The following is an 11,519-nucleotide window of genomic DNA, read 5'->3' as shown; positions in this document are numbered from 1 at the left end:
TTGACTCGTCGTAATATTTGATGATCTTCCACATCGCAGAATTAATTCAGACTTGCAAAGCTTTCTGAGATGCACAGGAAACATACTGTAGCCAAAAGAATAAGATATTATTTACTTTGGTCGTGTCCATTAACATCAGCAGAAAGAGGACTTTAACGCATGACTTTGTGCTACACAACTGATTGCTACTTTCATTTACTTGTGCAGGTAAGAGATTATTTTAGATGGAAAACACAATTTGGTATTAGTGCATGTGCACTGTTGTTCACTTTTTCCCCACAATTTTTCACTCTGCAGCTGTCTGAAGACTTCCTTTAGGACTGGGCCTTTATGTAAAAGTAGAGCTGAGCCTAGTATTAAGATGATAGAAGATGACAAAGTGAAAAATACTAAAATCTAATGTTAGATAGACGGCCTGCCTTTGCTGTTGTCCAAAATCTCACACATTATCTCTTTCAGATTTACTCTATGTCCATCTGCCCAATCCTAGACTTTGTCTTGCTGCAATGGTTAGTGCTGAAGTGCAGAGAGCAAACCTGACCAAGTTTTCATGTCAGCACAAGGTGTAAGTGTGTGGGGAAAGCCACCCTTGGTGGTGTTTGCCTCCAGTGGCTCCATCTTTCATTTCCTCCCCCTTATTGCAAGAAATGGTATCTAATGCACCGTACTATGAAGAAAAGGCCTGGGTTGCTGAGGGAGGGAGGAGAGCTGTGCCTGGCTCTTCCAGAAGGCACAGGGTGCAGGACATCTGAAAATGGTGGCATCCCCTACCTCAGCGAGATTTTATCGACCCCAGACACTTGATGCTCTCATTGTTAAATGTTTTGTTCCTCTGTGTCTTTTATTTTTTTTTTCCACTCACCTCCTCCACGGCTATCACATGCTTTACTGATGGTTGCACCAGGACATATTGCTTCTTAGAAATTCAGTTAGCTATCCTTAGGCAAATCAGCTTGATTAATGAACTATTAAATAGCAAGATTCTCTGTTCATCAATATAGTTTTAAGGTACCTGGACTGAAGGAGCTGATAGATCTAGAAATAAAATCAGTATTCGTCTTGTAACCCATTGTAAACAAGCTGTCAAGCATCACTATGGTCTCCTTTGAAATAGCTTTAATGAGTAAATAGAGAGAATAAAAGCAGAGAGACAGTGTCAAAAATGTAAGCCCAGGATAATGGTTGTTCTTTTTATTTTTTTTCTTTAACCTATTCTATTGCTTTAGGTGGCGGTAGCTGTATTTCTGCTGCTCAACGAGCAAATTTTTCCCAGTCCTGACATAAATGACATAATTTTGTCAGAAGTTCTAGAATACGTATTGCTGCTTTTCAAGAGTAAGGAGCTAGAAAATGTGAATTGCTTCCTGATTCTGATACCCGTGAGTTTAGAAGGTTTTCATAGGATAGGTAAAAAGCTTATTAAAAAAAAAAAAGTGTCAGTAGAATTGTTTTTTTGGCAAATAAGACCCCCTGAAGTACGTTCATCTTCTGTGTGCCTGCTTATTCTTTAGCTCACTTTTTGTGAATGAAGAAATCTGCATTTTATGAAAGGTAAAAATACATCCAAACATATGTAATTTCTGTACTTCAAGCTGCCAGGAGCAGCATTCTCATTTTATTTTTTATTTTTTCTGTCAGTTAACTTTGGGTTTCTTATCCATGGGTTTGGTGGTTGTCGAGTTAATATCCTTTGGCGCCTGCCTTCAAATGTGCTTGGCTGTCTAGTTTACAGTTGATTTGTTCCCATTTATTTTATTTCACTTCTAAATTTCACATTGAAGACACCCTTATTGCTCGCCTGTCTTGTGAATCTCCCCCCAGGTCGGTGACACCGGTGGCAGCAGCACCTTTGCAGGTGTGCTGGGACTTGTCTTGCTTGCTGGATTCCCACGAGTGGGTCTGGCTCTGGCTTGATAATGAGCCTCCAATAGGAGGGGAAAAAAAAGTTGTGAAGTTACCTTGCTGTTGCTCACTGGGCTCAAACAGCTTGTCTATTCTTTTAAGGAACATTTATACTTAACACTCAGTAGGCAAACTGCTATTTCAGTTTGCAAGTGGTTTCAGTTATTCAGATGCACAGGCCAGAAAATGAAGGGTATTCTATTTAAACAGTGTGCTTCCGAGTCACAGATGATCTTTTTGATGTCTGCATTTTGCAAATGGAAATTTTCCATTTTCCAGCGCTAGCATTTGTTCAGAGGCTGTATGCTATCTAAATCTGCTTTTGTGGCTGGTCATTTGCATTTTTGCTATGCTATATTACCTCCAGTCTTCTCCCCTTGGCCCCCCACTCTTTTATATTGAATTCCTATTTTTGCTACCTCCACTCTATCTCGTATCTGTGAAGACTCAATCATGCAAGGTGCCGAGCACTCAGAACAAACAGCAGAGGCTGCTCAGCACCTTGTCAGGATTCCAGGTGAAAAGGGAAATCCAAACCATCTGCATATTTACGACTTTTGCTGGGAGAGAGCAGGAGAAAGGTGGAGCTCTTACCCGCTCAGGTAGCAGTCCAACTTCTGTAGCTCCTGACCTGTTCTTACTTGCAAGAACTGCTGGTGCTACTGGTCAGTGCATCTGATGGGGGGCTGTGTGTATGTTGAAATGTTATGGCATGATGTGAAATACAGTAATCGGGTGACATAGCTATGGACTTAAAACAATCGCCACGGCAAATTTGCATGTTCAAATAGATCTCTTGGTCAAAATGTGTGGTTTTCTACTTCCTTAGCATTTCTTTTTATCTCCCCCTATACACATAGGCTTTTCCTTCCCCCAAATCTGGTTACATCCACTTCTACAAGCAAACTGCTTAGAAAGAAAAACTGCCTTAATATCCTGAGGGAAAAGTGAGAAGGTGGGGAAAGAAGCACAACAACTTAATTCTGACAGTTGAAAGAACAATCTGAAAGTTGTCAGGCTCAAAGTATCACCTACCCTCAAGTAATCACTATTCACTTCTGCAGACACCAACCCTCCAACAGTCTATTTCACCCTCGGGGAAAGCAGAGGGAGGAGAAAAAAGAGTGTAAGCGAGAGTATCACTGGAGTATCACACACTACGGTGAGAGGCAGTGCATACAGAGCTGAGCAGTGATATAGCTCATAGGGCTGGGAGCTGGGAATCGCAGGCTTCTCCTCCCCTTCCTATCTTTTCTTCATTCACCTCTGGTCTACGCTTCTAAGAGACTAAGTGGTCCTGGCCAGCTTGGACTTCAGTAAGAATTGAAAATAATGCTTTACTCAGCCTGGCCTTTCTTCCAAATCCATTTCAGCAGGTTTGGAAGCTGGGGTGGTGGCGGTGCCCACAGTGCTCCTCTGGGTGGGCAAGAGCGACAGGTTAATGCCTGTACAGTGCTCTGGGAACAAAGCGCTTGTTTTCCAAAAGTTTTTCTCCTGAAACAGGGGGAAAATACCTGTGTAAGCATGGCATGCTGTTCCCACTGTATGGCACAGGACTGGTACCTAAATACCAGTAATTAATAATTCTTAATTCCGGAGATGAAAGCACAGTGTCTCTGTGTATACTACACAGATACATAGGCAGTATTTTGAGCACGTGCGTGGCTTCCCGTACTGCCCATTTCTTTCAGCTGCTTTCTTTTGCTTGTGAACTAACTGGCTATGGGGCAGCTATAGGAATCCATTAAAAAACCCTCTGCTTACAAGAACAGCAAACTGCCAGAGTAAAGCGTGATATTTCCATGTTCCTGTCATGTTCAAGCACGTGCCCACAAACCAAAACACAGCTGGCAGGTCTAATTTTAGCTCTACCAGCCTTGAGAAGTGTCCCTTTAAAGAAATTCTTTTTATAATTTTTTTTCTTTTTCTTTTTTTTTTTTCTGAAGCAATTTGGTTGATAATACAGCAGCTGACAATTCTGCTGCAATACTACTGATGATTTAAATAAAAACAAAAAGAAACTGCTGTCCCACTTTTTTTTTCCCCCCCAAAAAAATTTATAAATAGGCAAAGCCACTGTAGAAAGGCCCAGGAATTTGATGACGTGTTAAAGGAATATGTGACTAACAAAAAAAAGGAGAAACGCTGGGATTTGTGTACAAGAGGAAACATTTTGTTATTCACGCACTTTTACTGGTGATTTATAGCGCTGTTGCAAGCCATACTCTTCTTTTGAAGGATAAATATTTGGGACCTCTGTGCTGACACAGGTCCCTCACGCCTGGGATTTGTGGCTTCCACACCTGGTCCTCACCTGGGCCCGGGGGGCGGCGGGGGGGACGCCGTGGGGTGGGCGGCTGCTGCCGCCGGGGTTGGAGGGGGGCGCGGCCGTTTTTGGGGGAAACGGAGCCGCGGGTAACTTTAGCGGCACTGTGGTATTTTCACACGTCTGGCTGAAGGCGCCCCTAAGTCAGGCCGGGCGAGTTCTCTCTTTACCCTCTTCCTCCATTTTGTTCCAACTTTAAATAAACCCAAGTCTTATATAAGCGGTCTAACAAAGTATGTATTTAATATGTCTGGCCCCGGGTCGCCTCTCCGCCGAGCGCCGGATGACGGTACGGAGCAGTTCGCTGAGGGGGGGGCTGGGGGAAGACGACGACTTCCCCGCTCGGCGCCCAGGCTCCGTGACCTTCCCCTGCCTGTTCCTTAAAAAAAAATAATAATAATAAAGAAAAGCGTTGTGGGGCCTCTCTTCCCCACACACACCCCCCGGCGCTAGGATTCCCCGAGTCCAGGGCGGCTTTTCGGCCGGGCCGCGGGCAGCCGCGGGGGCGGGCGGGGGCGCGGAGGCGGCCGCGCGGGCCTGCGCCGGCCTCCCGGGGGAGCGGCGCGCCGAGGTCCCTCCCACCGGCGGCGCGGCGCGGAGGGGGTTTGAATGAAAGACAGGACGAGCCCTGAGCACCATGTCACTCCGTGAGGGAGGCAGCGACAACTAGGCTGGGGAAGGCTTTTCCCTCCCCACCCCCCCCTTTTTTTTTATTTTCTTTTTTTTTCTTTATTTTTCCTTTTTTTTTTTTTTCTTTTTTCTTTCCCTGTTGTTGTTGGAAGGGGGGTGGGTGGGGAGCGAGAGGGGAGGGCTCGAGAGCGGGGCGAGCCGAGGAGAGGACGAGGAGAGCGAGCGAGCGAGCGGCTCTGCGGAGGTTTTGGAGTTGCACTGTCTTCCCGGCTCCTCTCGCAGGACGTTTCGCTCCCTCCCGCGCCGGGCAGCGGGCACCGCCGGAGGCACGGTGCTGCCAGCGGGGAGGCGGGCTGCTCCGCCGCGGGCAGCCGGGCAGGGGGCTTCCACCCAGCCAGCCCCGCGCACACACACCCGCACCCCCCACGCACCCCTCCAGAACGCCCCCCCTCCTCCCCCCACTCACACATATATGTGCGTGCGGGAGCGTTTTTGGCTGCGCTGGAAGTAGCGCACGGTAGACGGCGAGGAAGTCTCGGCAGCCTACTCCGTCGCCCGCGCTGTCAGGAATAGCGGCGTGAGAGGAAGAAAGGCCCTGGGGCACTACACCCTGCCAACGAGTTCCCTGCACCAGCCAGAAGGACTCCAGCTACATGGGCAAACGCCTGGACCAGCAGCCAATGTACCCCCAGTACACCTACTACTACCCCCACTATCTCCAAACCAAGGTAGGGTACGGCGGGGCCGGGCGCCTGGCGGGTGATGGAGAGTGGAGCGGCGCAAATTGCGGGCTCGCCTCTTCTGTTTGGCGATTTTTTTTCCGTCGCTTCCTCGGGTTTGGTGTCACGCAGAGCTGAGCTGGTAGGCAGAAAGCAGGCGTGAGAGAGGCAGGAAGGTTACTGTCTGCCCTTGCCTTCAGTTCTTTATTTAATTTAATTTAATTTTATTTTTTTTTCCCAAGGGCTGTTGGCGTCGGCTAATTCCTTTTATTGTTTGTGGAGACCGGTGCAGTTAACGCTATCGTAACACCAGGCAGGTAGTGTGTTTATTATGGCATAGGATAAAGATTGCTCTGGACAGCATCAGGCACGAAATGCTGTTTTGGTGGCTCTTTCAGTGACCTCTACAGTGTATTTGGAGCTTGAAAGCATTTTGCTGTTAGAAAAGCTGTCTGTGGCAACTCAAACTTTTAATCAGCTGAGAAGGAGATGCTGTGGAGCTCAGAGGAGAGCTTGGATCTAACAGACTGTAAATCTGGTGGAGTTTGTTTCAGTGCATTGCACTGATTTTAATATTTCCTTAAATATTGAGGATGATACAGCTATACTCTGTTGCATTTAAAAGGTCTAGAAATAGAGGGTAGACACTTCAGGAGAGCGTATTAAAGCGCGGACTTTCTTTTTCTTTATATTTTTTTAAAATGCCAGCAGACTGGAAAGCAGGCCTGCATCTCTTAAAGAGGCTGAGTGAAGTCAATGCTACCTGGCCATGAGTTAGTTAATTAAAGCTATTAAAGCTTTATTTTTCTAATGCCATTGTATAATGGTCTGCTCTCTGAAAAGATTTCCTGTGTAACCAAGGGACAGTAACAAAAGAAATCCCAAAAACGAAAGTTTGCAAACCCTGTTAGGACACTATATTGAAAAGAAAAGAATTTAAGAAATTAAAAAAAAACCCCAAACCACAACTGTTCTGAAGTGTGACCTCACAGCCACAGATTAACAGTTTCAGTCAATAAACTAATGTCCTTTGGGGGCGGAGAATAGGCAGGGTGAACATATGTGCATATGGCGCTACATACACATGGCGTTTCGGTGGCAAATTTAACACATGGGACATTTGACATGTGCGTCTGTGTGTGGTGAAGTGCCATGGGGGAGGCTGACTTCTCCAGACTTCTGGTTTGGAGCACGTTGAACTGGCTGCAGTTCTCTGAAAGGATAAGTTATATATCCTTGTTAATAAAATTATTTTCCCATTAATGTTTGTAGCCTGGTTGCTGCATGATATAAATTAACTAATTGTCAAAACTGTGATTCAGGCTGATTGGAGTTGTGATGACACCAGAACCACTCAATATGATTACAGCCTTGTAATTCATGGCAGGGTTACCTCTTGCTTCTTCGCTCTCCTGTTTATTCAGTGTATTGTGCAGATTTTTTCTTTTTTTTTGGTAGAAAATTTAGCCTTTTTTAATTTTCTATTTTGGAATGATTTTTTTTATTCTTCCTTTCAAGGTCGATCCAAATTGCATTTTACCTTTGTGACCATTCAGAGTGTATTGTTGCTGTTGCAGCAGCAGCCCGTCACTAGCTCGACTGCAATATTGCCTATAGCTTTAACTGTTTGGGGGATTGAGGGACGCAGACTGATGCTATTCCTCAAAACCTGGCAAGCCAAGGACATGAAACAATTGATGGTATTTTTTTGAAAGAACAATAGCCTCCAGTATTGGAGGAGAAATATTGGACATTCCATGCCTTTTACTCACGTAGCTTGCGTTTTGCCAGTCTCTTTTTTATTTTTTTATTCCGCCTTATTTTTTTTTTCCTCAATGTTTTAACTTTGTAAAATAAGCTTTTTGAGGAAATTAGCGTTGTATTTGAGATTAAAATAGCAACAATAGCTTTTCCATACCATTGCGTGTTTTTTTTTTTTTTTTAACCCAATACTTTAAAAAATAAATTAAACGCACTTTTATAGCCAGTATATAAAATTATCAACCCTGTGAAAAGTCACGTGTGTCTGTCGTTGCACGTATGCATTATTATTGTAAGGACAGGTAAAATTTCCAATTGGTGATACATTTTATGAGGCATTAATTTTTATTTTTTTCCTTGCTGCACAGTTTAGTGCATACATAAAACCTAAATAATAAAGACATATCAAATACAAATATATACACAGGCATACAAGTATTTTTCTTCTATAGACCTTAAGAGTTTAAATTAGTGCAGACAGGCAGCATCTGGATTTTGTTACCTTAAAACTAGCCATCAGCTTCTGGGACATTTTAAAGCAGTTCGATCCATTGTATGTCTAAAGCTAATAGTCGGGCAATCAAACATTGTTGTGGTGAAAAGCTTTATCTTTTATCATGCCTATTGCAGCAACACATATTAATAAACCCCTGTATGAGTCTAGCTGTCTTGTGAACTCCGGCTTTTTGTTTTCCTGAAACTGTTCTTTGTACAGAGCATGGTAGGATTCAGCTCTGCAGAAAGAATGTGTTTTTATGCTCATAGTCATGCACACTAGGTGGGGGGGGAGATGCATTCATTTGTAATTAAGAAAGAAATTCTAGGCTTTCTTATGGCATTTGCATGCAGCTTCTGAAACGCAGAGTGGGAGCAGGTTAAACGGGCAAAGTTTGGAAATGCGTGTTCCTCAGCGTATCTGGGTGAAGCGCTGCTTTTTCTTCGCTTGTTTGGTGAAGTTGTCTCAGTTCTCCTTTGAGAAGTGCCGCGTTACTGTACATCACGTCCTGCTCACGGGGCAGCACGGAGCTGCGCAAGGTCTCGGTCTACACTCTGCGTTTGTGTCTTCTAACATAGCCTGCACGTTGCTGTGCAGAAGTGGTGTAAATTAATAGCTATATGGGTAATGGGATTATAAATAGAAAAAAAATGGATTCCATATGCTTGTCTGATTGCTTTAAGTTTTTAGTGTTTCATGGCCTTTTGTGGAACATGAAGCACAACGCTCTGTTATTCCATTTGCTTGTGCTCCTACAATATCAGATGCCACCACTGAAGCTAAAACTTTAATTGCAGGTTTGGACAAACCTGTTGTCATCCAATAGTAAAAAGGGGTGGAGGGGAGGTCCATTTTTAAGAGACAATTGCAAGGAATTTAACATGTCTCTTAAGGACAAGCATTGAGTTTGAGGAAAGACACAATGTTATTTTCTCGTTGTGGCATGAGGCTGTTTGACAATGGCAGTTCGAAAGTACAGTGTTGGAACTTCTTTAGGCAGATCCTGGGAGCAGAGTCTGCTTGTCCCAGGAGTTTATTTCAGAATAAATGTTTTTGCTTCTTGTTGGAAGTGAAGGATAGTCTTGTGTTCTTGCTGCAAATAATATTGCATGGAGGTGGTTCAGCTCATGTGTATCTGATGAGAATATACAGTAGTTTTTTATTTTATTTTGAGACTTTAAGTAAATTTTCTTAGTTGCATCCTTGCTGATGGCATAATTACTCAAACAACTGGTTTACAGGACTATGTTATAAATGGTTGCGTACGAAACAATAATGATGCCAAATCTTGCATTGTGGTCTGAATTTCTTTCTTTAGTTTCTTGCTTGCCAAAGCAAATTCTTTTCTCTTTGCCGTTTTGCACAGATGAAAACAAAACTAAAAGCACCATGAAATATCATGTAATAATATGAAAAACAGGGGCGAAAAATCTTAACTGAACTATTTGAATATATTTGAAAGAATCTCTTCAATTTAGTAGATACTGTGTTTTATCTTTGTCCTCTGCAGCTTACAATTAAACCTAGTGCTGGGGTAAGCGCTCTGTGCAAACAGCCTACTGAAACAACCTGAATCACTTGAGTCGAAAGGAGGAGGTGCCACAGTTACCTGCCAGCGGGAATTGTTTGGTTTACAATCACTGTACCTGCATTTGGGGTAAAAATACCCCAAGTGGAGAGGCAGCATTTATTGTACCCATGATAGCTCTTCAACTGTACGCCTGATGCACATGTAAACACATGCAAAAGGAAGAAGTGTGATTTCCCAATGCTGACGTGAATAAAAATCCTGTCTCTGTGGATGTGAAAAGTGCACAGGCTGGCCCGCAGGCAAGAGTGGTTAATGAGCACGTCTGTGAAGTGACAGATACGTGCCCCAGCTGAGGAAAAAACAATTGAGGAAATTCAAACAGGTGTACTCAGAAGAATTTAAGCTTAACAGAGTAGTGTTACAGGTACACGTTTGGGTGTGCATCCGTGTTTTGCTGTGTTTCCTTTTTGCCATTTTTAAGGCATGGAGGAATCAAGGACCTCTTTCAGTTGCATGCCAGGAGCATACCTCCTTCCTTGCTCCATCAGCCTCTTCTAGAAGGCGTATTTTTGGAATCAGCGCAAAACTCTTGCCTCTCTTCACCTTGTACCTACCAGTCCTGGGCTCTTTTCTCACTCACGTTTCTGTTTAGCGAGTTTACTGCATTCCCCCCTTTTGGCCATCTGGCCATACAGAAGGCCTTGAAGAAAAGTGTTCCAGATACGGAGCTGCCTGACAGGGCTTCTCTGGCTGGTAGTGTTCAGATTGTGTTTGGTGCCTGGTGTGAAGCAGGGGTCAGGTGTAAGGAGTAATTCATCAACCACACACTGATTTCAGGCTGCATTTCCAACCATCTGCAGCTTGGATTGCCGCCAGAGCTCAAAAGTCTAGCTGGAGCCCATGTGATCGTGCCAAAGTAAAGGCAAACACTTGCAAACAGAGAAATGCATTTCGAGGAATGAAGTTCATTCGCACTTAGCCCTTGTGTGATTCAGTGCATTGCAGTGTGTTTTAAATGCATCCAAGCGAATTCGTTTAAATACCATTTAAAGATATTTAAGCCTGGCTGTAATTTTGACAGCAATATGAATATCTTAACTCTTGTATTTTGCCAGTTGCTTTAAACAATAAGGAAGTTATGTTTCTCTGGAAAATGCAGGAATACGTTAACTCATTTGTTTTCCATTTCTGTTTGCCATTTATCCTTACATGTCTGGATAAAAATACTTTTGCTGCTGTAAGGGACACCATGATATACATTAAAATAATGTTGAATTTTGTAGTTGATCTTCCTTTCATGTGTTGTTTCAATGCAAGTCTGTTTAAATTTAAAACAAACCAAAACCCAACAACCCTACTGTTGGAAAGGAAAGTTAAAATTTTTACTCTTTTTGAACCTTTGTGTATTACTGTATGCTACAGAGATTTATTTTGTAATCATGTATTTTACTTGCATAACAAAAGATGGAAGGTACAAGCATTTGCCAGATTAGGTTACATGCATCTTACTGTGGCAAATATTGTGTGTTAAGTTATACTTTAGAATGCCTTATACGAGGTGCACCTTTGAAAGTCAAGTACAATGCTTCAGAACTGGACTGGTTTGGTTTTTAATGCATGGGGGCCTTTCAAAGCAAGCATGATGGTATATTTGCACTTTAATTTAAGTATCTTGGTAAGAATTATCAGACAGTCATTTCTTAAATTTCCATGAATTAAAAACTAGATAAGAAAAGATGTGTTCCAAGCAGAATGCCTGAGTTCATTTCAGGTCTTGCTGTAAGTAGCCTGGATAGTGTTCCCTTTGCATATAATTGCAAGCAGGGCTTTTTAATTATTATTTTTTTGGTGTGGGGGAAGTGGGTTTGTCACTATCTATACTCCAGGCAGAGACTTCAAGTTCACTTGCAAACAAGCCCATTCCGGAGTGTCCAGGAAGAGAGGCGGATTTTTGTTGTTTTTGTGTGTTGTGTTTTTTTGTTTTGGTTTGGTTTTGTTTTTCTTGAAGAAAAGTCTTTTAATGTTAGAAATTTTATGTAGAGGAAAATGGTTGATGTGTCTCCAGAACTTGCTTCCAGTGCTGCATTAAAATTGTGTTTTGTAACAGTCTCATCAGCTACAGCTGTATGTGATTAAATAGTGTAATATCAAAAG

General features: G+C 43.1%; 1 protein-coding gene across 5 annotated transcripts in view; it reads left to right on the top strand.

Moving 5' to 3' along the window:
- Window positions 1–5,426: 5,426 nt before the first annotated feature.
- Window positions 5,427–11,519, top strand: part of RBMS3 (RNA binding motif single stranded interacting protein 3) — a gene marked incomplete at both ends in the record, with an annotated part of 435,160 nt that continues 429,067 nt past the window's right edge. For 4 of the 5 annotated variants that reach the window (XM_080338489.1, XM_080338487.1, XM_080338486.1 and 1 more), the window contains one exon: window positions 5,512–5,586. In XM_080338489.1, coding sequence (XP_080194615.1) covers window positions 5,512–5,586 — 75 coding nt within the window. Of the gene's footprint in view, window positions 5,587–11,519 lie in introns of all 5 variants that reach the window. The other variant, XM_080338490.1, reaches the window with a different exon arrangement.

The sequence above is a fragment of the Nesoenas mayeri genome (assembly GCF_963082525.1).
Source record: "Nesoenas mayeri genome assembly, chromosome: 2".
Lineage (NCBI taxonomy): Eukaryota > Metazoa > Chordata > Aves > Columbiformes > Columbidae > Nesoenas > Nesoenas mayeri.
This window is presented reverse-complemented; position numbering and strand designations above follow the sequence as displayed.